Here is a 26,996-nt window from a genome sequence, read left to right on the forward strand (position 1 = left end):
CAGCTTTGCTCATGGGTGGCATGGCAAAAAGCCTGGAAGTAGGCTGGGGAAGCCTCTTCACGCTACTGCAGGCCTCAGTGGCATACAGCCAACACAGCCTTTCCCCTGGTCCCTGTGTTGGTAAATCTAAGGTCTTGCCAGACAAGCTTGCAATAGCCTTTAATCCAGGCACATGGGATGCAGACACAGGATGATCCTTGTGATTTCAATGTAAGCCTGGTTGGCAAAGACAGTCCAGGACAGTCAGGCCTACACAGAGAAACCCAGTCTTAAAAATCAAATCAGAAAATAAGATTAAAACAGAACATTTGCGCTGGGTTTGGTGGCACAGGCCTTTATTCCCAGCAGTCTAGCAGGCAGAAGCAGGCCAATCTCAGTGAGTTCAATATCAGCCTGGTCTACAAATTTAGTCCAAGTTAGCCAGGGCTAAAACAGAGAAACTCTGTCTCAAAATACCAAATCATTCATGTATATAAATTCATGCATATAAATTTTAATATATATTTAAATACATCTTTAATATATTTATTAAATATAAAGTTATTGAATGTATTAATATGAGTTAATGTTTTATAAATATATAATGTAGTTAATATATTATATATTTAATATATATCAATACATATTTTGTTTTAATCATATATATAAAATCTGAGCCAGGCATGGTGGCACAAGTCTGTAATGCCAGCTCTCTGGGAGGCACAACTATGCTGATCTGCATGAGTTCAATGTCACCCTGGTCTACAAATCAAGTCTAGGACATGCAAGGGAACAGAGTCTAATAAAACAGGGTCCTTCACACCCACATATCTAGAGTTGTCTGAAATAACAGAGTGTGACTTAAACTATATTATAAGAAAGTCTTGCCAGGCATGGTGGCACACATCCTTAGTCTCAGCACTTGAGAGGCTGAAGAAGGTGGGTCTCTGTGAGTTCAAGGTTAAACTGATTTACAGAGAGAGTCCTGGACAGGCAACAATGCACAGAGACACCATGTCTCAAAAAAAGCACATTAAGTTAAATTAAATGAAATGAAAAGAAAATATCAAATCCTGGCATATTGGCACATGCCTTTAATACCAGTACTCTGGCTGGCAAAGGGGGTGGATCTATGTGAATTTAAGGCCTGCTTGGTCTAGAAAGCATGTCCAGATCAGTCAAAGCCATACAGAAAAAAACTGTGTCTCAAAAAACTGCTTCCTGAGATGTAAACAAAAAAGGTTAATTTCTTTACTCATTTCTGAGGGCTCAGGTTGGAGCTGAGGACAGAGATCTACTTGAGTGGGAAAACGACCTCAGGCATGTTTCTTTCTTTCTTTGTTTCTTTGTGTGTTTTTATTTTTAAATTATTCACATGGCCCAGGTTCATGTCCACTTTGGATTTTCCCAGGTGTCCCTGCTCTGTCTATACTCTTCCTCAGATCTGAAATAACTTACTCCTCCCCCATACCTAGTACCCATCAGGTTCATTTCTTTTATATTTCTTTTTTATTCACTGAACACTTCAAGTCTCTCACTCAAGGGGGAAGAAACTTTTCATTTTCCTGTAGAGACATTGAACCCTCCTAAGCTGACCAGGCTGGAAACCCAGTCCCCAGCAAGCAGCCAGAAAGAAGAAATGTTAATATTTACAAGAAATTGTGAACATCATGATTTATTGTACATAAAAACATTTTCTGGTCCTGGAATTACCATGATTAGATGAATTTTTAATGCTGTGACAGTTCAGGCAGACTGTTGGGTGAACGTTTTGAAAGGCAAATGTTGTTATAAACAAAAATGAAAATTCCAACCATTCTATTTTACCAATAAAGATTCAGGAGCCAGATGCTGCAGAGAAAAGATTCTAGCTCAGAGATGCAGATAAAGCACCCAGCTGGCCTTCCTTCTCAGCTTCAGTCCAAATGGAGAAAAAAAAAATGTTCACTAGCTCAACTCATGCCCAGGAGAAAAAAAGCCAAAAATCTTGAGGCCAAAGGCTTCCTAGAAATCCCAGGGTGCTAAGGAGCTGAAGCTTAAGCTAAAGCTAAAGCAAAAGTCTGAGATAAGCCTTTCCACACTGTCTTAAATACCCCTCAACTCAAAGTCCCTCCTGCTCTTTAATGTCTGTAAGCATGTTTCTGGCTTCAATTCTTGACCTAGGGTTAACTTTAGTAAATCTTGTGTCCAGAAAGTTCTTGGATTAAAGGTGTCTGCTAGAGCTGGTTGAACCATACCATAATCACCTGTTTACAATAAACAAAAATTTCTTGGATTGTAGGTGTGTGATAGGGCTCAATCACACTGATCAATAAACAGTGTTTTACCATTCACAATTCTGGGGTTCATAATGGGATCAAATACCCTGCAACATTTCCCCTTTAGGCTAAATGAAAGAGTTCTCCCTCTAACATCAATAAACTATCTACTATCAGGTATAAATGACATTCACAATGTCTAGTCTGTATGTAATTAGCAAACTTGAAAAAAGTATTCTACTCTCTATCTTGATGAATCAAAAGTTCTGTACCAATTTTAGTAGGTTTATCCTCTTTTATATGTCTATATGAGTGAGTATATACAGTGTGCATCTTTCTGCTTCTGAGATAGCTCACTCGGGATGATCCTTTCCAGGTCCCACCATTTACCTGCAAATTTCATGATTTCCTTGTTTTTTTTTTTTATTGCTGAGTAATATTCCATTGTGTAGATATACCACAATTTGTGCATCCATTCCTCCACTGAGGGGCATCTGGGCTGTTTCCAGCTTCTGGCTATTACAAATAAGGCTGCTACAAACATGGTTGAGTAAATGTCCTTATTGTGTACTTGAGCCCCTTTTGGGTATATGTCTAGGAGTGGTATAGGTGGATCTTGAGGAAGTGCTATTCCTAGTTGTGTGAGAAAGCGCCAGATTGCTTTCTAGAGTGGTTGTACAAGTTAAACTCTGTACACCTAAAGAAACTAATCAAGAGGGAGGACTCTTGCTAAAATGCTCAATTCCTATCCAGAAAGGCAAAGAGGCTGGACATCAGAAGAAGGAGAAAAGAGGGATCAATTCAGGAGCCTGACACAGAGGACCTCTGAAAGGCTCTGCCCTGCAGAATATCAATACAGATCCTGAGACTTATGGGCAACCTTTGGGCAGAGTGCAGGGAATCTTATCAAAGAAACAGGAAACAGTAAGATCTGGAGAGGATAGGAACGCCACAAGGAGAGCAACAGAACCAAAAAATCTGAGCACAGGGGTCTTTCCTGAGATTGTTAATCCAACCAAGGACTCTGCATGGTGATAACCTAAGACCTCTGCACATACGTAGTCCATGGCAGTTCAGTATCCAAGTAGGTTCCATTGTGATAGGAACAGGGACTGTCTCTGACATGAACTGATTGGCCTGCTCTTTAATTACCTCCCTTGGAGGGGGAATTAGCATTTTCAGGCCACAGAAGAGGACAAGGAAGCCACTCCTGATGAGACCTAATTGACTAAGATCAGAAGGAAGGAAATGAAGTCCTCCCCTATCAGTGGACTTGGGGAAGGGCATGCATGCAGAGGGCTGAGGAAGGGAGGGATTGGGACAGGAGGAGGGAGGGAACCACGGGGGGATACAAAGTGAGTAAAATGTAATTAATAAAAAATAATGATAATTAAATAATTATAAATAAAATAAATAAATAGTAAATAAATAATTAATTCTAAATTAAAAAAATAATTATAATTAAAGAAAAATTGTGGTTTTTATTTTTTTGAGGTATTTCTGCATTGGGATTTTTATGTAATGAGTTATTTCATAGGTAACATGGTTTTCAAACCACCTTTGATTTTTTTTCCCCCCAGAAGTGTTCATAGTGTTCAGAATGGGGCAACTCATAGCAGTCTTGGAAACATTTAAACAGTTTTACTATTTTTATGTGTTTTCGTGTTTTCCCACGTGTATGTCTGTGCATGACATGCATGCCTATTGTCTGCAGGGGCCAGAAATAGGCAATGGATCTTCTGAAATTGTTCTTACACAAAGTAGTGAGATACTATGCCCATGCTGGTAAGAGAATTCAAGACTGTGGAAGTCTTATCAGTGATTTGATTTGATTTTAGTTCTTAATTTTTTTTCACAATTTCTTGTTATATAGCCTGATTGAAACCCCCTTCCTCCAATCCCCCCAGTCCCACCATCCCTCCTTCTTCCTCCTCTCCCCTTTTCCTAGTGCAGGTAAAGGGGGAGTGCTTCACCATTGCCATCTCACATAGCCTGTTAAGTCCCATCAGGAGTGCATGGATCCTCTTCCTCCATGGCGGCATCCCAAGGGGTGAGTAATTAAAGAGCAGGCAATGGAGAATTTCTTTACCTATATATATATATATATATATATATATATATATATATATATATATATATATATCACCCCAAAAAATTTACTTTAGAAATCATGAAAATAACATAATATCTTCCACAAGCCAAAAACAAACAAACAAACAAATAACCAGACATTTTACTCTTTGGGCCATTATACTGAAAAATAAAATTTAAAAGCTTGAACATTATCACAGCTTTGAGTTTATTACTTTCATATTTATACCATTGAGAATTTATTTAGTCTTCCTACATGTGTATGAGTGTTTAATTAATGTTTTCTTGTGTGTCCCTGGTTGTATGCCCTTGCACCAACCACAGGCATGCACTGCTTTCGGGAAATTCTGAGCCTCTGACTGAGTGATCAAAATCCTTTACATGAACTGCCAGAGTTCTTAAATGAGGAGCCATCTCTCAAGACACATTATTTATTTATTAATGAAATTCCCTTTTTATTTTCCATATTATTGTCTGTTCACTCAAATGTGATCAACATGTTTGCTTATAATAATTTTATTAGTGAATCTGTTATTTAAGTGAAAGTATATTATTTTTTTATTAAAAATATTTCATTATGAATTTTTAATTTATTTTTATTATTACAATTTATTCACTTTGTATGCTATCTGTAGCCCCATCCCTCATCTCCCCCAAATCCCACCCTCCTTTCCTCATCTTCTCCTATACCCTTCCTCAAGACAACTGATAGGGAGATCCTCCCCTCCTTCCATCTGACCCTAGCCTATCAGGTCTCATCAGGACTGGCTGCCTTGTCTTGCTCTGTGGCCTGCTAGCACTGCACTCTGCTTCAGGGAAAGGTAATCAAAGAGTTCATATCAGAGATGGCCCCTGCTCCCCTTACTAGGGTGTTGACTTGGAGGCTGAGCTGCCACGGGCTCCATCTGAGTATGGGGTTTAGGTATCTCCACGAATGGTCCTTGGTTGGAGTATCACTCCTTGAAAGAAACCCTGGGCCCAGAATTTTTCATCTGTCGCTCTCTTTGTGGAGCTCCTGTCCCCTCCAGGTCTGCCCAGCTCCCCCTTCTTTCATAAGATTCCCTGTGCTCTGCCCAAAGTTTGGCTGCGAGTCTCAGCATCTGCTTGGCTACCCTGTTAGACAGAGGCTCTCGGAGGCCTTCTCTGATAGGTCCCTGTCCTTTCACTTCTTATCCCGCTCCCCCCCACCCATGTACATCACATTGGCTTTCTGGGTGAGGACTGAGTGGTTTCCCGAAGGTCCTCCTTCTTGTTCTGCAAATTTTCACATGTTCATTCTGCATGATATGACTCAAAGTTCCTTATAAGTGAGTCTCTACCAGGCCTGTCTTTCTGCTTCTGAGATACCTCGCTCGGGATGACATGGGAAGACTAAATAAAATCTCAGATATAGAAATACGAAAGTAATAAACTCAAGGCTGTTAAAGTGTTCAAGCTTTACTTTTCGGAAGGGCCACTCTCTTTCTCTAGTGGCCCCAAAAAAATAAAATGTATGTTGTTTTGCTTGTGGAAGATATTATGTCATTTTAAAGATGTGTCTAAGGTAGATTATTGGGCTGTCTTTTCTTTTTTTTTAAATAAATTCTCAGTTCCATAGAATTTATTATTTATTTATTTATTATTGATTATTTTATTGATTTTTATTACAGAGTTAATAAAATGTAATTAATAAACAACAACAATAATAGTAGTAGTAGTAATAAAAAAATAATAAAACACTTCTCAAAAAAAATTCTCAGTTGCTTGCTCCTTGATTACTCACCCCCAGTGATGTAGCCTTGCCAGGCCCCAGACAAAGAGGTTCCATGTCCTCCTTATGGACGTTAAGAAGGTAGGGGAAGATGGCAATGGTGGAGAGGGCTCCCCCTTTCAGTGGAACAGGGGAAGAAGATAGGGGGAAAAGGGAGGGAGGGTGCTACTGGAAGGGGAGTTGTGGAATGGGTCTCCATTAGGTAATGATTAAAAAATGAGCTCACAAGGAAGAAAGGTGGCAAAGACAAAGATTCTATTGTTCTTTGCTTTCTTTATATCATCTTTCTTTTCTTTGAGGGAGGGCGGGTACCCAGACTGGACTCAAATTTTTGCTGTCAAGTTTGGTTTTTCTAATTAATTTGTATTTTATTAATCATTTTTATTTTTTCACAATTTATTCATTGTATACCCCTTTTTAAAGGCCACTTCCTCAACTCCTACTGGTCCCATACTCCTTCCCTCTTTCCCCCAAACCCTTTCCCCTAATCCTTTCAAAGGGGGAGTCCCCCTCCACTCCCATCCATCCACACATTATCAGAACACTACTCAGCTATTAAAATGAGGGAAATAAAATGTCTGCTCTTATTACTTCTGCATAGGCCACTGTGCTCAACTCAGAAGACTTCATACTATGAAGCTTGCCTGTAAGCTTACTGTGAAATAAACAATAGGTATAACTCGTTTTAGAGAGTCCCACCCCAAAGACACTCTTTGATTTACCATCTCACATCAAGAAACATGTGAAATTTGAAATGCTATGAAGTGTGAAACATTTTTTTCACAAGCATTTCAGAGAACGTGGTTCTCTTGCTGCCTGGAGGCTGTTTCCCACCAGTCCAGGAAGGAAGGAGGCGCAGAAGATGAGGAGGCCACCCAGAAGATGAGGAAGCTTGGAAGCCACCCAAGCATAACAGTGATCAGAACACTCTGGGAACCACCTCAGAAAGTAAGTTCAACTTTAATTACAGAAAACAGAGGGTATGTACCCCTTAGGGAGTGACTGGGATGCTCTAAGGATAGGTGTAGATAATTGTTTAAAACTGGGCACTTCAAGGATGCTTGATTTGCATTAAACAGCACATTCCTATCATGTGAAAAAGAACATGGAACCTCATTTTCCTATATTTGAAGGGAGGGGAGTAATCAGGGATCTGTGTCAAAGGCCATGTATCAATTTTGGTTGCTGGCATCTATGTCTAAAGGCACTCTCCAGATGAAGTCAGGCAGAGAAAACTCACCCTTGCCATGGTTATACAACTAGGCCAACAGCAGGGTCATACATGCAAGAGAAAGCCTCCTCCCTCACATCTCAAACTTCAGTCTGGGTTGTGATGCTTTTCAATCGAACCCCTGGAACAATAGGTATGTGTACACAAAGAAACTTCTACAGGCTACCACTGTTGTGATACTCTCAGAGAACTTCCTGGCTGGTGTTAGTTCACCATTCCCTAGATATTCATTCACTGGACTAAAAGTTTCTTGTGTAAACGAGGCAATTGAAAACAGTAAATGTTGAGAATCAGGATTATCAATAAGTCTTCCGTAAACACCTTATTATATAATACTGTTGCATGTAATTGATATTCACCATTCATTGTATTCTTTTTAAAAATATGTTTATTTACTTTAAATTCCAATAGTAATCCCCCTCCCTTCTCTGCCCCATGACTACTCTCCGTTCCTATTGCCCCTTAATATATAATACTGTTGCATGTTCCCTTCAGAAAAGGGAGGTCATTTCCACTGAGCTAGTTTTACAGTTCTATTGGATCTCAGTGGACCAAAGTACACAAAGGCCTTTCCAAATTGCTTATACTCACAGAATTCCTCTCCAGTAAGGATACTTTTATGATGATGATGACTCTAGATTTGTGCAAGGCCTCACCATTTTAACACATTCATAAGTTTTTCCTCTATTATGAATCCTTTCATGATGATGAAGATTATACAAATGTGGAATGGTTTCACCATGTTAAAAGCACTCACAGTCTTTCTGTCCATTAGGATTTCTTTCATGAGTGTGGAGATTATTCTGAAGTCCAAAAGTTTTTTCACATTGGTTACAGTCAGACATCTTTCCAGTATGTGTTCTTTTATGTATTAGGAGATGTTATGTGCAAAGGCTTTGCCACATAGTTATATTCATATGGTTTCCCTCCAGAATGTGCTGTTGTCTTAGGAGATGATTGTTACATGCAAAGGCTTTATCACACTAATTACCCTCACAAGGCTTCTCTCCACTGTGTGTCTTTTCCTGTTTTTGGAGACTACTCTGCTGTGCAAAGGCTTTATCAGGTTGGGTATATTCATAAGGTTTCTTTCCAGTATGTGTTCTTTTATGTCTTATGAGATGACTGTTTTCTGCAAAGGCTTTACCACACTGGTTACATTCATAAGGTTTCTCTTTGCTGTGTGTTCTTTTATGGCTTAAGAGAGTACTGTTTTGTGCAAAGGCTTTACCATACTGGTTACATTCATAAGGTTTCTCTCCAGTGTGTGTTCTTTTATGGCTTAAGAGAGTACTGTTTTGTGCAAAGGCTTTGCCACACTCATTACATTCATAAGCTTTCTCTCCAGTGTGTGTTCTTTTATGGCTCATGAGATGACTGTTTTTTGCAAAGGCTTTACCACACTGGTTACATTCATAAGGTTTCTCTCCAGTGTGTGTTCTTTTATGGCTTAAGAGAGTACTGTTTTGTGCAAAGGCTTTACCACACTCATTACATTCATAAGGTTTCTCTCCAGTGTGTGTTCTTTTATGGCTCATGAGATGACTTTTTTTTGCAAAGGCTTTACCACACTCATTACATTCATAAGGTTTCTCTCCAGTGTGTGTTCTTTTATGGCTTATGAGATGACTGTTTTGTGCAAACGCTTTACCACACTGGTTACATTCATAAGGTTTCTCTCCAGTGTGTGTTCTTTTATGGGTTAAGAGAGTACTGTTTTCTGCAAAGGCTTTGCCACACTCATTACATTCATAAGGTTTCTCTCCAGTGTGTGTTCTTGTATGGCTTAAGAGAGTACTGTTTTGTGCAAAGGCTTTGCCACACTGATTACATTCATAATGTTTCTCTCCAGTATGTGTTCTTTTATGCCGTATGAGCTGACTGCTTTTTGCAAAGGCTTTACCACATTGATTACATTTGTAAAGCTTCTCTCCAGTGTGTGTTCTTTTATGCCATATAAGAACAGTGATATAGGGGAAGGTTTTCCCACATAGAGTGCATTTAAAGGGTTTCTCTCCAGTATGACTGCTTTCATGCCTGCAAAGAAAATTGGCACATGTGAAAGATTTACCACTGTCATTTCATTACACTAATAAATATATTTATCTATATGAATTAATTTCATAATTTGGTCTAATGGTAAAGAAGAATCAAATTTTAAAGTTTTATCACATTATTTACATTCACGGTATTCCCCTTCATTATGGGTATTTTTGAAGATCCCTGTGATGGTAAGAGAATTTGTTATGTGGATCACTTTTATAGCATCATTTTTCTATAAGAGGTTTTCTCCTATATATGAAGAGTATTTAAGAATTCAGAGTTTTACCACAGCAATCCCATTCACAAATTTTTGTACTGTATGAATGATACTTCATTTACAAAGTGAGCCAGGAAAAGCAGAAGTTCTAAATTCCTAGTATTCATAGGTATTTTCAGCAATATGAGTTTACTGATAAATTCTCAGTGAAGTTGCAAAACCAATTAACAGTAACCATTTATCACATTCAGAAAATTTACTCACAGTGGGGACTACTACCAAATCAATTGTTCTTGGAGAAAGACAGGGACACTGCTTCTTTCAATATCCCTATGCTCATGTGTCTTAGAATCATTTTGACATATGATATATCAGTTTAATTTACAAAAATAATAAAGATTCCCACATTGAATTAACACAGTTTGTTTTTTGTTCATCATAGATATGTCATATAGGGATTAAGGTTTCTCCACAACAATATTCTTGATTCTCATAAGCTGCTTCTTTCACTAAACTTTACAAAGTTACTGCACGAAAATGAGTAACACTGGTTCTACTATGAAATTTTTGCTTATTAGAAGGTTTTGGACACATACTGATCACCAATTCAGTATGCATACCTCTTACAATATCTGAGTAGATAGAATGAGACTAAACAGATTGGCAGTTCAAGTCAGTAGCTGTAATGTCCATATGATTCAAATGGTATTTTTGTTACAATATTATTTTATTTTCTTCTATCTTAGGGGAGTGCCTTGTAAACACAAATCAGATACCTGACATTGAAGTACATGGAATTATGAGATTTTAATGATCATCAGTACACGTAAAGCAGTGCTGTTTTTACACTTTTGCTTTTCTTTAAAACTTTCAGGACACAGCCATGTGTGCTGGTACATGCCTTCAATCCCAGCACTTGTGGAGGCAGAAGCAGGCATATCTTGCTTGTTATTTTGAGGTCAGGCTGGTCTAACAAGCAAGTCTAAGAAAGTCACAGATACCCAGAAAAAATCTATTTCAAAAACAGAAAATAAAAAGCAGGCAATAAACAAACAAAAAACCCCAAACTTCCAGGACACATTAAAATTTAAGATTCATATCTGTATCAGTGTACACATAATGTTACCTTTTATTACTTGTAGAACTTTGAAAATGTTCTTCAATATTATGGTCATCCCAATTGTAGCCTAAAATATAGTACGAGAAAATATATATTATTGGAAATAACATGTTATTATTAAGGCAAAACTTAAATCATTATCTTCTGTGACCCTGAGAATCATGCCTGATTTATTTACCACATTCCTCCTCATTCTCAATTGGAATTACAGAAGAGGATCAATAACAAAGTAAGAGTTGTCTCTTTATTTTAAAAGTGAAAGAAAAATTGCAGTCTTACCTATAGCAGTTAGTTTTTCACAGGTCTCTAGCATCACATCTTTGTAGAGTTGCTTCTGGGAAGGTTCCAGCAAGGCCCACTCTTCTTGGCTGAATTTCACATGCACATCATTGAAGGTCACTGAATTCTAAAATATGCCATACATTTGTACAACAGAAACAGTGGCAACAATATAATTTATACGTCATTGTCAATATAATCATATAATTCTACTGCTTCTTCCATTTATTTTCTGACACAGAAGTGCGAATGTTATACAGTTGGGTGCTGTGTGTGATGTGAAGTAGGGGAGATGAAAAAGCCTAAAGGTTAGATTGAAAAAAAAACAAAAACAAACAAACAAACAAAAAACAAAGGCGTGCTTCAAAAACCTGTGTTTCATCAGTTTGTAAGACATGAATATAAAGTAGCCATTAGTTGGGTACTTGAGCAATCTATGAATCATTTTCAGTTACTTGGGTGAGTAGGTCAGGACCCTGTCATGAGAAAGGTGGAAGGACAAAACACAGTCATGATATTTTATATAGCAACAAATGAGATGTGTTGATCAGGGGACACTGAACAGATGGGTAACATCAGTCAAAAGACAACATGGTACTGAATATTATGTTTTGACCAGGGCTCAGGGATGTGGCATATCAGTATGTGAAGAGGGGGACTCATATATTTGTGGAAGGGAAAGTGGACTACAGTGAATACATGTATAAAAATAATGTGAGTGGCAAGCAACAACAATCATAGCCAATAGCACCATATTTCTGAGTGACCAGACAAAAGAAAAGGAATAGAACACACGATTATTCTTTGATCATTGTTTTGTATATCCTCCTTACTAAATAATGTAGTCTATAGATTAAAAATAAAGATTAAAACTTTCTATTAAAAAAGAAGTATTAATGTTATCACTAAGTCATTTTAGAAGAAAACGGAATAACAAGTTTTAACTGTATCATATATGAACTTTTTGAAGAGGATATAGCTTTGGAATAGACATGGCAATTAATGTGGACAAAGACAAACAGAGAGAAGGGTTTGAAATAGAGAGACACAGACATAGAGACAGAGACACAGAGAGAGAGAGAAATTAACAGATGATCAATACTAAGTACAGATCAGAGAAATTTATTAACAGTTATTAACTACAAAAAATGGTGGACAAGCTGGGTGTATTCTGTCATGCCTTCAATTAAATCACTCAGGAGGCAGACACAGCTGTATCTTATTGAACTGGATGTCAGCATTATCTATTCAAAAAGTTCTAGGACAGCCAGACCTATATAGTAAGACAGAGCCTCCTCTAAAAGTCAATCAAACAAAATATTGAAAGAACTCAGAGGTCTTTACTGAAGCTTCTACAAGGAATTATACATTCACTCCTGTTGTATATTTATTCTCCAGAAATTGCACTGCCCCAGCTTAAACTGTAACTTCAATGATATCTTACAATGCATGTTTAAACACCTAAAAATAGAAAGATGAAAATATTAACATGTAAATGTAAATGCTGATCATAAATAAGCAACATAAAACAGGACAGATGGCTCAGCAGTGAGGAGTTCTTGCTGCTCTTTCAAATAATTGGGCTCAATTGTCAGTGATTACCTGGGACCCACTACTATCAATTGCTATAAGTTCATGAGTTCTGAAGACATCTTCAGACTACTGTGAGGATTAGGCACACAAGAGGTACATATTTTTGCATACAATCAAAATACTCATATTCAGTAAAAATTAAAAATAGATCCCAGATATATTTGGTCCTTGTGGAGCTCCTATCCTTTCCCCATCAGACTAACTCCCCTTCTTTCTTATGATTCCCTGTAGTCTGCCAAAGGTTTGGTCATGAGTCTTTGCTTTGAAAATACTGCTAGTTAGTTAGAGTCTTTCAGATGTGCTCAGTAGACTCCTGTCATACTTTCAATGCACATCCCATCTGTCTTTCTAAATGAGGATTGATCATCTTACCCCATGTCCGCTCAATTGATTATCTTTTTTCTCTTTGGTCTCCCCACCCCCGAAGGGAGGAGCAGTCCTGTTAGGCCACAGAGGAGGGCTTTGCAGCCAGTCCTGAAGATACCTGATAAAACAGGATCAGATGAATGGGGAGGAGGTCCCCCCTATCAGTGGACTTGGAAAGGGGCACGGTGGAGATGAAGGAGGGAGGGAGGGACTGGGAGGGAATGAGGGATCAGGACACGGCTGAGATACAGAGTTAATAAAATGTAACTGATAAAAAAATAAAGAAAAAAAACTGTAAAAAAAAATAGATCCCAGATGGTTGGGCTGATTGCATACTGTGTCTGATAAGCTGGGTAGCAGAGACTGCATGGCGTCCAATAGTTGGATCTGTGGGTCCCAACTGACTGTGTTTCAAATGTAAGAAGAAAACCAATGATGAGGTAAACAATCGGGTCCAACCTCAGAGCACCCAGCTAATCTCTGGGAAAGTTCCTGGGATGTTGCAGCAGGAATAAGGTTTTCAAGCAAATGGACCCAAGAAGCAAGCAGGAGTAGCTATTCTAATATCTAATAACATAGACTTTCAACCAAAATTAATTGAAAGGGATGAGGAAGGGGGGAATCCAAGATGGTGGTGCCAGAAGGACATTGGGTCTGAGGAGTAGGACAGCAATGTTGGTACAGCAACTAAAAGACTGAACTCTGGGCCCTAAAACAACAGAGATCCTGTTTCCCAGGTGAGAGGAAACTCCACGGTGTGGGAGTCAGTCAGGTCCACTCTCAGGTCACTCAGCAAGAACCCGGAAGATATCCCGGGTCCCAGGATACACCTTTCTGTCCTGATAAACTTTCCAGACTAAATTATGTTCTCCAGGGCACCATAGACTGGGAGCCCCAGTCTAGGAAAAAAAAAACAGGGAAGAAAGCAGGACTGACCTCAGGTCACCCATTTTATCCCTGGAAAGGTTCTGCAGACCGGTGGGTGCACAGCCGCCAGGACTGAGTGTGCCTCCAGCTGCTAGGCTTATATGCCCTACTCTCCATCACAGAATTGTGTGCCCCCGGACACTAGAGGCTGGGTTTCCCTGTCTGGAGAAAACCCCACAGGCAGGGAAACAGCAGGTCCCAGCTTAGAGAACTCAGCCAACTCTCCACTACACACTACATCAGCCAACACACACACTACATCCACCATACACAGGAATATTTTTGGAAAAGTTCTCAGCTTCTTTCCCAGTCACCAGCTTGGAGCCATCATTGGCAAGTGCCTATGCATTCTACACACCACGTCAAACACCACAGACTGAGTCTTCCTATTGGGAGAAAACCCTAAGGTGGGGAAAATATCTGGCCCTACCTCAGGACACCTAGCTCCAGAAAAGTTTCTGGTTATCCACAGGATCCATACTCTAGCCTCCTGCTGTATACATGAAAGTGGTGCTCACCTGCCACTGATTACCACTTGGCTACTGTGGTATAGAGCTCCAAACCCAAACCTACAGAAGCCTGGGTTCCCTGAGATCAACCCCCAGATACTGCTCCAAAGGACAACCAGTTTTCCCTAACTAAACTGACCAAACCAGAAGGCACCCAGGTTACAGCAGCAGCTCACTAAATTTACAGCAAGAAACCTAGCAGCAGGGCAGCTGTCTCCAGAACTTCTCTGGGTGAGAGGATAGCCCCCTTTACTAACAAAGGCAACAATTACTACTCAGGTCTGTATGCCTGAGATGAGCTGTGGCAATTCTTGAAAAACACCTGCCATTCATTGACCATACCTAAAAAACGGAGGAGAGCTCCTTTGGGAAAAGTCTTTCTGCCAAGGGGATTCGACCCACCACAGGATTCCAGGAAGTACCAGAAACTAACACCCAACACCTAAGATATACCAATGGGTAGAGGCCAGTGTAAAAGCTCAACCAACAAAAGACAAAAAATATGGCATCTCCAGAACCCAGTTATTCAGGAGCAAGCAGCCCTGGATACCCCAGCATAAAGACAATTTCAGGCCAATCTCTCTTATGAGCATTGATGCAAAAATACTCAACAAAATACTTTGCAAACCCAATACAAAAATACATCAAAGATATCATCCAGTACAACAAAGCAGGCTTCAGGCCAGGTATTCAGGGGTGGTTCAATATGCAAAAATCTATCAATATGATCCACCATATTAACAAACTGAAAGAAAAATAAACACATGATAATCTCCTTAGATGCTGAAAAAGCATTTGAAAAAATCCAGCATCCATTCATTTTTAAAGTATTGGAGAGATCAGGGATACAGGGCATATACCTAAACATAGTAAAGGCAATATAGAGAAAACATATAGCCAACATCAAACTGAATGGAGAGAAACTTAAAACAATCCCACTGAATTCAGGGACAAGGCAAGGCTGCCCCCTCTCTCCATATCTCTTCAACATAGTTCTCGAAGTCCTTGCTAGAGTAATAAGACAATTAAAGAAGATTAAGGGGATACAAATGGAAAAAGAAGAAGTCAAAGTATCACTATTTGTAGATGATATGAGAGTATACCTGAGTGACCCCCAAAATTCTACCAGGGAACCCCTAAAGCTGACAAATACTTTCAGCAATGTAGCTGGATACAAAATCAACTCAAAAAATCAGTAGCCCTTTTGTATACAAATGACAAAAGTGCTGAGAAAGAAATTAGGTAAACAACACCCTTCACAATAGTCAAAAAGGACATAAAGTACCTTGGTGTGACCCTAACCAAGCAAGTCAAAGACTTGTATGAAAAAATTTCAAGTCTCTAAAGAAAGAAATCGAAGAAGATATCAGAAGATGGAAAGATCTCTCATGCTCATGGCTTGGCAGGATAAACATAGTAAAAACGGTCCTCTTACCAAATTCAATCTACAGATTTAATGTAATTCCAATCAAATTACCAACACAAATCTTTACAGACCTTGAAAGAAAAATTCCCAACTTCATATGGAATAACAAGAAACCCAGAATTGCTAAAACAATCTTCCATAATAAAAGATCTTCTGGAGGTATCTCCATCCCTGATCTCAAGCTGTACTATAGAGTAATAAAAACTGCATGGTACTTGCATAGACACTAACTAGTGGATCAAAGGAATTGGATAGAAGTCCCAGAAATACACCCACACACTATGGACTCCTGATTTTTACAAAGATGCCAAAACCATACAACGCAAAAAAGATAGCATCTTCAACAAAAGGTGCTGGTCTAAATGGATGTCTACATGTAGGAAAATGAAAATAGATCCATGTTTATCACTCTGCACAAAACTAAAGTTCAGGTGGATCAAAGACCTCAGTATAAAACCAGACATACTAACCCTGTTAGAAGAAAAAGTGAGGAAGAGCCTTGAACTCATTTGCACAGGCTACAACTTCCTGAACAGAACACCAACAGTGCAGACTCTAAGAGAAACAATCAATAAATGGGACCTCATGAAACTGAAAATCTTCTATAAGTCAAAGGAAACTGTTTTCAAAACAAAACGACTGCCTACAGATTGGGAAAGGATCTTCACTAACCCTATATCTGACAGAGGGTTAATATCCAGTATTTATAAAGAATTCAAGAAGTTAAACAGCAACAAATCAAGTAACCCAAATTAAAAAATGGGGTAGAAAGCAAAACAGAGAATTCTCAATAGAGGAATATAGAATGGCAGAGAAACACTTAAAGAAATGTTCAACATTCTTAGTCATCAGGGAAATGCAAATCAAAACCACCCTGAGATTTCACCTTACACCCATCAAAATGACTAAGAAGAATAACTTAAGTGACAACTCATGCTGGATAGGATTTGGAGAAAGGGGAACCCTCCTTCATTGCTGGTGGGAATGTAAACTTATACAACCACTTTACAAATCAACCTGACACTTTCTCAGACAATTAGGAATAGCGCCTCCTCAAGATCCAGCTATACCACTCCTAAGCATATATCCAAAAGGCGCTCAAGTATACAACAAGGACATCTACTCAGCTATGTTTGTAATAGCTTTATTTGTAATAGCCAGAAGCTGGAAACAGCAGAGATGGCCCTCAGTTGAGAAATGGATACAGAAATTGTGGTATATCTATACTATGGAATATAACTCAGCAATGAAAAACAAGGAAAACATGAAACTTGCAGGTAAATGGTGGGAAGTGGAAAAGATCATGCTGAGTGTGGTATCCCAGAAGCAGAAAGACTCACAGGGTATATACTCACTTATAAGTGGATATAGAATATAATATATAGGATAAAAATACTAAAATCTGTACACCTAAGGAAGTTAATCAGGAAGTATGCTGGTTAAGATGCTCAAACCCCATGCAAAAAGGCAAAGAGGATGGACATCAGATGATGGAGAACAAAGGAACAGGACAGGAGCCTACCACAGAGGGCCTTTGAAAGGCTCTAACCCAGAAGGGTGTCAAGGCAGATGCTGAGACTCATTGCCAAACTTTGGGCAGAGTGCAGGGAATCTTATGGAAGAACTGGGAGATAGTAAACCTGGAGAGGACAGGAGCTCCACAAGGACAGTAACTGTTCCAAAAATTCTGGGCATAGAGGTCTTTTGTGAAACTAATACGCCAGCCAAGGACCACTCATGGAGATGGCCTGAAACCCCTGCACAAAAGGTAGCCTATGGCAGTTCAGTATTCAAGTGGGCTTCATAGTAATGGGGACAGGCACTGTCTCTGACAGGAACTCATTGGCCTGCTTTTTGATTTTGATCACCTCCCATTGAGGGGGAATCAGCCTTGCCAGGCCACAGAAGAAGACAATGCAGCCACTCCTAATGAGACCTGATAGACTAGGATCAGAGTGAAGGGGAGGAGGACCTCCCTTATCAGTGGACTGGGAAAGGACCAGGGGTGGGAAAGATGGAGGGTGGGATTGGAAGGGGAGGAGGAAGGGAGGTACAGGGGGGATACAAAGTGAATAAACTGTTATTAATAAAAATGTAAAAAGAACACAATAAAATGTTGAAAGATTTTTTTAAAAACTATGCTGTTACACATAGTTTCAAACTATGAAAATATTGCCTGATGTCAGTTATTGCTCCTAAATATAAATAAATAAATAAATAAATAATGAAGAAGACTACTTCATACTCATCAAAGGAAAATTCCACCAAGATGGCATCTGTATTCTGAGCAACAATGCCCCAAATACAAGGACACCCACATTTGTAAAAGAAACATTAATAAAACTTAAAGAACATATCAATCACCGTACATTAATAGTGGGAGAAGTCAACATGTCACTATTATCAAGGGACAGAGCAATGGAAAAGAACTTAAACTGAGAGATAATGACACTAATGGATGTCATGAATCAAATGGACCTAACAGATATCTAGAGAATTTTTAAACCCAAAAAGAAAAGAATCTATCTTCTTTTAGCACCTCATGGACCCTTCTCCAAAACTGACCATACAGTAGGTCACAAACCAGGCCTCAAAAGATACAACAAGACTGAAATGATATCTTGTACCTTATCAGACCATGATGGTCTAAAGATGAACCTCAACAATAACAGAAATAATAAAAAGCCTACACACACGTGGGAACTGAACAACTCCCTACTCAATGAAATCTAGGTGAGGAAAGAAATAAAGAAAGAACTTCCTACAGTTCAATGAAAATGAATGCACATCATACCTAATCTCGTGGGATGCAATGAAAGCAGTCCTAAGAGGACTTTTAATATCACTAAAGGCCTTCATAAGCTATTGGAGACATCCCATACAAGCAACTTAATGGCACACCTGAAAGCCCTAGAAAAAAAAAGAAGCAAACACACCCAACAGGAGTAGACCACTAGGAATAACCAACATCAGGGCTGAAATCAATAAATTAGAAACAAAGAAAATAATTTAAAAAAATCAACGAAACCAAGAGCTAGTTCTTTGAGAAAATCAAATATATAGACAAACTCTTAGCCAAACTAAGTAAATGGCAGAAAGACACTATCCAAATCAACAAAGTCTGAAAGGAAGACAGAGAGATAACAGACACTGAGAAAATCTGAAGAACCATTAGCTCTTATGTCAAAAGCCTATATGCCACAACATTTGAAAAATCTAAATGAAATATACAATTCTCTTGTTAGATTCCACTTACCAAAGTTGAATAAAAATCAGGTAAAGATATTAAAGAGACTTATACTGCCTAAAAAAATAGAAGCAGCTATCAAAATCCTTCCAAAAAAAGAGCCAAGGGCAAGATGATTTCAGAGCAGAATTCTACAAGAACTTCAATGAAGAGTGAAAACCCATATTCTTCAAATTATTCCACAAAATAGAAATGGACACAACATGACCAAACTCCTTTTGTAAGACCACAGTTACCTTGATAAATCCTAAAAGACCCCAAAAGAGAAAGAAATCTTCAGACCAATCTCTTTTATGAACAAGGATGCAAAAATACTCAATAAATTAACCACAAACCAAATCCAAGAACATACCAAAAATATCATCCAACATGACCAAGTAGGCTTCATTCCAGGCATGCAGGGATGGTCCAATATATGGAATCTTAATCCATCATATAAACAAATTGAAAAAAAAATAGCACAGGATCATTTCCTTAGAAGCCAAAAAAGCATTTGACAATATCCAACAGTTATTCTTGTTTAAAGTCTTGGAGTGACTGGGGACAGAGGCACAGATCTAAAAATAGTAAAAACAATATACAGCAGTCCTATAGCTAACATCAAACTAAATGAAAAGAAAGTTAAATCAATTCCACTGAACTCAGGGACAAGACAAGGCCACACACGCTCTCCAAATCTCTTCAGTACAGTACTCAAAGTCCTATCTAGGGCAATAAGACAACTAAAGGTGATCAAGGGGATACAAATTGATAAGGAAGAAGTCAAAGTATTACTATTCACATATATGACAGTATATAAAAGTGACCCCAAATATTCTACTGTAGGAAACTCCTACAGTTGAATAACACTTTATCAAAGTGGTTGGATATAAAGTTAACTAAAAAAAAAAAAATCAGTAGCACTCCTGTATGCAAAAGACAAATGGACTGAGAAAGAATTAGGAGAACAGCACCCTTCACAATAGGTAGGAAAAAAACAAAACAACATAATATATCTTGGAGTTATCCTCAACAAGCAAGTGAAAAACCTGCACGAAAAAAAAAAAATAAACACCTTTAAGCCTCTGAAGAAAGAAATTGAAAAAGATACCAGAAGAGAGAAATATCTCTCATGCTCATGGGTCAGTAGGATCAACATAGTAAAAATTGCTATCATACCAAAAACAATCTATAGATTAAATAATATTCCCATCAAAATATCAACACAATTCCTTAACGAACTTGAAAAAAACAATTCTCAGCTACATATGGATAAATAAAAAAGCCAGAATAGCTAAAACACTCCTGTACTATAGCAGATCTTCAGTAGGTATCACCATCCCTGATCTCAAGCTCTACTATAAATCAATAGTAATAAAAAATGCACGGTACTGAAATAAAATCAGAATGGTGGATGAATGGAATTGAAGTGAAGAGTCATAAATAAACCCACACACCTATCGACACTTGATTTTTGACAAAGAAGCCAAAACCATGCAATGGAAAAAGGACAGCATCTTCAACAAATGGTGCTGGTCTAACTGGAAGTCTACATGTAGAAAAATGAAAATAGATCCATATTTATCACCCCACATCAAACTACAGTCCAAGTTGTTCAAAGACCTCAACATAAAACCAGATACACTAAATCTATTAGAAGAAAAAGTGGGAAAGAGTCTTGATCTCATTGGCATAGATAATAAATTCCTCAACAGAACACCAAGAACACTGGCTCTGAGATCAAGAATTAAGGAAAAGGATCTCATGAAACAAAAAGCTTCTATGAAGCAAAGAACTCTGTCAACAGAACAAAATGACAGCCTACAGCCTGGCAAAAGATCTTCACCAACCCTACATACAACAGAAAGAGCTAATAAACAATATATATAAAGAGCTGAAGAAATTAAACTCCAATAATCCAAATAATCCAATTTAAAACTGGGGTACAGAACTATACAGAGATTTCTCCACATAGAAATATCAAATGGTGGACATTAAATGCTCAATATCTGTAGTAATCATGGAAATGAAAATGACATTCCATCTTAAACCCATCATGATTAAGGTCAAAACCTGAAGTGACAGCAAGCTAGTGAGAATGTGGAGAAAAAGGAACACTCCTCCATTGCTGGTGAGAGTGCAAACTTATACAACCACTATAAAAATCAATCCGATGCTTTCTCAGACAATTGGAAATAGTGTTACTTCAAGACCCAGCTCTACCATTCCTGGGCATATATCAAAAAGATGATCCACCATTCAACAAAGATATTTGCTCAACTGTGTTCATAGCATCTCTATTCATAATAGCCATAACAGGGAAACAAACTACATGTCTCTCAACCAAACCATTGTTTTACAGAAATTGTAGTACATTTACACAATGGAATGCACCTCGGGTATTTAAAAAATAAAGGAAACTATAAAATTTTCAGGCAAGTAGATGGAACTAAAAATGATCATCCTAAGTGAGTTATTCCAAAACCAGAAAGACATGCATGGTATATGCTCATTTGTAAATGGATAATGGCCATAATATTGGATAAACATACTACAATCTACAGACCTAAAGGAGCTAAATAAAAAGGAGGACCCTACGAAAGATGCTCAATTCTTATGCAAAAGTGGAAATAGAATCAACACCAGAAGTGACTGAGGAGAGGGAAGAGGATGAGAGCCTAACATACATATCCTCCAAAAGACTCTGCCCATTAGGGGTTCGAAACAGATGCTAAGATTCACAGCCAAACTTTGGGTAGAGTACAGGGAATCATAGGAAAGAGTGGGAGAATAGAATGTAGAAAGACCCAGAGCTGGCAGGACCTCCATAAGAAGACCAACAAGGACAACAAATCTGGGCCCATGGGGACTTGCAGAGATTGATGGACCCACCAAAGACCATTCATGAAGAGGAACCAGACCCCTGCTCAGATGTAGCTGATAGGCAGCTCAGTCTCCATGTTCGATCCATAGTAAGGGGAGAAGGTGCTGGCTTTGACATGGACTCTGTTGTCTGCTATTTGATCATTTCCCCTTGGTGGAGGGGGCATTGCTATGCCACAGAGGAAGAGGATGCAGGAAGTTGTAGTGAGACTTGATAGGCTGGGTTCAGATGGTAGGAGAGGAAGGTTCCCTGTATCTGAGATATAGGAAGTGGGATAAGGAGGAAAGAAGAATGGAGGGTGAGACAAGGAAGAGTCAAGGGAGAAGATTACAATTGGGATGTTTAGTGGATAAATTATTTTTTAATTTAATTAATTTATTTATTGCAATGTGTTCACTTTGTATCCTTGCCATTGCCCCCTCCCTCATCTCCTCCCAGGCCCACCGACCCTCCTTCTTCTGGCTCTATGCCCTTTCTCTAGTCTCCTAATTGGGGAGGAATTCCTTCCCTTCTAGCTTATCAGGTCTCATCAAGGATGGCTGCATCATCTTCCTCTGTGGCATTGCAAGACTACAACACTCAGGAGGAGGTAATCAAAGACTCGAGTTCATGTCAGAGAATAAATTAAAAAAAAACAAATTTAAATTAAAAGTGAATTAAATGGGAATAAAACAAACAAATAAAATAAAAAAAAAAACAAAATACAACAGGTAAGGAGAGTGTCACAAACCCACAATTCAATGACTCAGAAAGCTCAGATAGTGTTAGTGTCATCATTAAATGCCATCCTAAGAAATTAAATATACTCCCTGCCAAATTTCAAATGCATGATGTTGATGAAAATCAACACAATAGCCTATGCTTACATATACAAAACAAAACAAAATAAATACCTAAAACCATATATTCCATGCTCAGCAGCCAATGATGGTGATGTTGATGCCAGGCATGTTGGCCTACATTTAAGCCCAACACTCGACTGGAGTTAGAGCTAGAAGTTCAAAACCAGCCTGTCTACATACAAACTTTCAGGAAACATCCAGGAACTCTGGGACATTATGACAACACACAACATGCTGATAATCAGATTAGAAGAAGAAGGATGAGATCAAAGGTCCAGAAGACATTTTCAACAAAATCATACAAGAAAAATTTCTTAACCTAGAGAAGAAGATGTCTATCAAAGCACAAGAAGCATACAAAATACCAAAGATACTGGATCAGAAAAGAAAGTCCTCTTACCAAAGAATAATCAAAACTCTAAATATACAGAACGAAGAAAGAATATGAAAAGCTGCAACTGAAACCATACAAACCAAACTAACCAACCAATCCGACAAACCAAAACAAACAAAAACCAACCAAAAAACAAAAAAGGCAGATCTCTTGGAATTAATCCTGTATTCTCAGTAAAAATGCTAGAAGATGAAGGGCTTAGACAGAGTGCTTCTGACTCTAAAAAACTGCAGAAGCCAATACAATACAATACAAATTACTAACCATGCCCAGAAAGTTTCAATCACCAAATGGGGAAAATAAGATGGTCCATAAAAAGGTCAATTTTAAATAATATGTATCTATAAATACAGCCCCACTCAAGGTGCTAAAACCACCACCACCACAAAAATAACAATCACTGTTCAATGATATTTCTTAATAACATCAACCCAAATTCACCAATAAAAAGACACAGACTCACAAAATTGATGATAAAATAGAATCCACCCTTGTTCTAAGTACAACAAACAAAGCTTCACATCAAGATAGACATTATCTCAAGGTAAAGGGTTGGAAAAAGATATTCTAAATAAATGGACTAGAGTATCAAGCTTGTATAGAAATTTTAATATGTAACGAAACAGTTTCCAAAAAAAACTAATCAAAAGATGGCAAATGACATGACATATTAAAATAAAACATCCAGCAATATAACATTTCAACACTTAACATCTATGCCCCCAACCTAAGAGCACCCAAGTTATAAAAGAAACACTTCTGCAGCTTGCATCACATCCTGGCCCTCATAAACCAGTAGAGGAAGACTTCAATATATCACTCTCACCAATGGACACTCCTGACCAAACTAAACAGAGAAATGCTCCAGCTAACTAACATCAAAAAACTAAATATACCCAAATGATGTTTACAGAACATCCACCCAAGCAAAAAAGATTGTTCCATCTTCACAGCAACTCATACATTGTTCTCCAAAACTGATGATATACTTGAACAGTGGAAGTATCAAAAGATATAAGAAACTTGCAATAATTCCATGAAATGAATATATAACATATCAAAACTCATAGTACACAATAGAAATGTTGACCAGAAGACAGTTCATAGCACTAAGTACATTTAGAAAAAAAAATCTGCAAGATCTCTTACTAGCAACTTAACAGCACACCTAAATACTGTACAACAAAAAGAAGTAAACAAAACTAAAAGGAGTAGACAATGAGAAACTGTTGAACTGTGTCTTCACAGGTAAAACTAAATGTCTCCACAGGAAAGGAATGGTGGATCCTATCAAAATTGATAATGATTAGATTTGAATAGTGGAGATCCCCTGAATAAGCAGAGGTAACTGTTCATCAGACAGCTTGGTCATTGAGTCCACACAAACTTATAAAGACTAGTTTTTTCTTCTTAAATAAAAAGGATACTAGAAATAAATTGGGACTTTGTACAGATGTTCATTTAGGTGTCATCCACCCAAAGAGCATCAGACCCGTCCGATACCTTTTTCTCAGAGGCGGGACCTGGGGCATCAACCCGCATGCCAATTTATTTCTAATATCAGAGATCAGACCTCTGCTCTTGCCTGATGTGTCTAAAACAAAAAGGGGGAACTGTAGAGAGCTGCGGAATGCTATGCCTTAAAGATGTAGCTGGTTTCCGCCTTCCATCTTCCCGATGGTGAGTGCTCTCTGTCACGAACAACTCCACATTTGGCCTAGGCCGAGGATCTGGCTTGCTTCCATGTATGAGGACCTATCTGCATTGCCCCCATGGCACGCCTGGGTTGGCTACCCAGAGGCTATTTAAGCTGTGGGCTGGCTTTCCCCGGGGTCCGAGGATTGTTCAATGTTCCTGAATAAACAGCATTGAAAAAAAAAAAGGATACTTTTGTTGTTTCATATGAAAAACAGTTAAGAGGTTTAAATGTATTAAGTAAATTCAAAGTTATAAACTTGTTTGAGATAGAATAATTTGGAGTGAATATAAAATTTTTGAGCAGTGTAGTGACAGACAGTGCCTTTAATCCCAGCAGAGACAAGCAGTTCACTATTAATTAGTTGTTTTCTGAATTCAGGAGTTACAATGACAGGGTGTTGGTGGTTCACAGCCTTAATCCCAGCATTTGGGAGGCACATGCCTTTTACATACCACCTGGGAAGCAGAGGCAGGCACATATGATTTACATTGATTTCATTTAAAAGCTACATGTAAAAGACAGGCTGAAAATCAAAGTGAATGCACTTTATTATCTAGAAATAAATACACTTTAAGGTATATTTATAAACTTTCAAAGATCTTTTAACTTTAATTGAGATATTATACTTTTTCTATTTCCAAAAAACCATTTTGCCCTATAAAAGATATAACATGCCTAAAAAGGTAGGACCCTCTCCCCTGAATTAGGGATGGGGCAGGTTTTGATTTAATCTTTTCAGGAGAATAAAATCTTCCAACTAATGAATATGGAGACAACTGGACACATGAAACTTCTGAAGAAAATGACAGATCACCAAAAGAAATTGTCAAAAGGAAAGAATAAACTGTCCAACTGGTATCACTCACCTTCATGTTGTCTCTTCTGCCTTCTACAGACATAGTGCAAATTGTCTTTATGTGATTGCTAAGGAACAATCCAAAATCTCTATCTCATATCAGAAAAGTCACCTGGTAAGAAACAGAGGAAAACAGAAAAATGAGGGATGGTTCTATTGTCATGAATCTCATAAACTTCTGGCATTATGTGACTTCTGTACTTACCACAAACTTCAATAATTGAGAACGTGTACAGTGATTGTGAAAGAATGAAGGGGTGAGAGAAAAAGCCAAAAACATAAGCCTAAAATATAGCCAAGTTTACATGAAAAGACCTAAGGAAACTCTAACATGAAAAATGTGCACTGGACCAGAGATAACTTTGATTGTTTTTTAATAAAAATCAAATAAACACAGATTTCACAAATCACACAAGACAAACTCAAAGTGACACCTAAACTGTTATATTTCTAACCCTCCATCTACTACTAACCTCCTTTCCAGAGAGCCCTTTTGCTCTGGAAGTGGAAAATGGAGTTGATCATAAAGATAAGCTATGGCTTGCAGTCCCTCATGTTCCCTGGTGGGTTCAGGCACATCCCAGCCCTTGCCAAAAGTCACACACAAAGCAATGTTGTAGAATAATTTAATATGTTTTCTGATGCATGGATTATGTCACAAGATGTGGAATCTGCCCTATCCACTTACCTAAAACCAGGCACACCTGACAAAATTCTGCATCTCAGAAATTCATTTTGTACCCTGGAATTGAATTTCTCTAAAGCATGCCATTGTGACTGGTGGTAGTTGAAAGTTAATAAAAAAAACATAATCAAGTATTCCTGAAAGATGAGCACCACCACCTATTTTCTTCCAGTTTCAAAACAATTTGTAAAATTTGTTACTCAAAGCTGTATGTGGAATACAACATTCATCATTTCTAGAAATGAGACCTTCAGTTTTCCAATCTGTCCACTGCAAAACCAATGCATGTGTGTGCACACTAGAAAGTGATATTATAAGCACCACAACTTTCTACTGCCCAGGCCACAAAGTCCTCACTTCTCTGGACACTCAAGAAGGGTTGGAGGCCAAGGGTCTCTGCCGAGATCACCACATGGAGACCAACAGAACCACAGCCTGAACTACAGTCTGAACCACAGTCCATCTCTTTCAAAGCAGAACAGGCTGTGATAGCTCAGCAGCCTGCTCTTCCTGGCCTGGGGACAATGGCCCCACACTCAGCATGACATGGTATGGTCTCACTCACAGCTCTTTAGAGCTACATCAGAGGAAAATCCCAGAACAAACCCATAAACTACCTCC

General features: G+C 38.3%; 1 protein-coding gene across 1 annotated transcript; it reads right to left on the reverse strand.

Moving 5' to 3' along the window:
* Nucleotides 1–8,328: 8,328 nt before the first annotated feature.
* Nucleotides 8,329–9,315, reverse strand: LOC132651071 (zinc finger protein ZFP2-like; the record flags this gene model as incomplete). The annotated part of the gene is made up of 1 exon (XM_060376377.1): nucleotides 8,329–9,315. A coding segment is annotated over one exon (987 nt), but the record flags the coding sequence as incomplete, so codon positions are not given.
* Nucleotides 9,316–26,996: the final 17,681 nt, after the last annotated feature.

The sequence above is a fragment of the Meriones unguiculatus genome (genome assembly GCF_030254825.1).
Source record: "Meriones unguiculatus strain TT.TT164.6M chromosome 13 unlocalized genomic scaffold, Bangor_MerUng_6.1 Chr13_unordered_Scaffold_39, whole genome shotgun sequence".
In the NCBI taxonomy this organism is placed as follows: Eukaryota; Metazoa; Chordata; class Mammalia; order Rodentia; family Muridae; genus Meriones; species Meriones unguiculatus.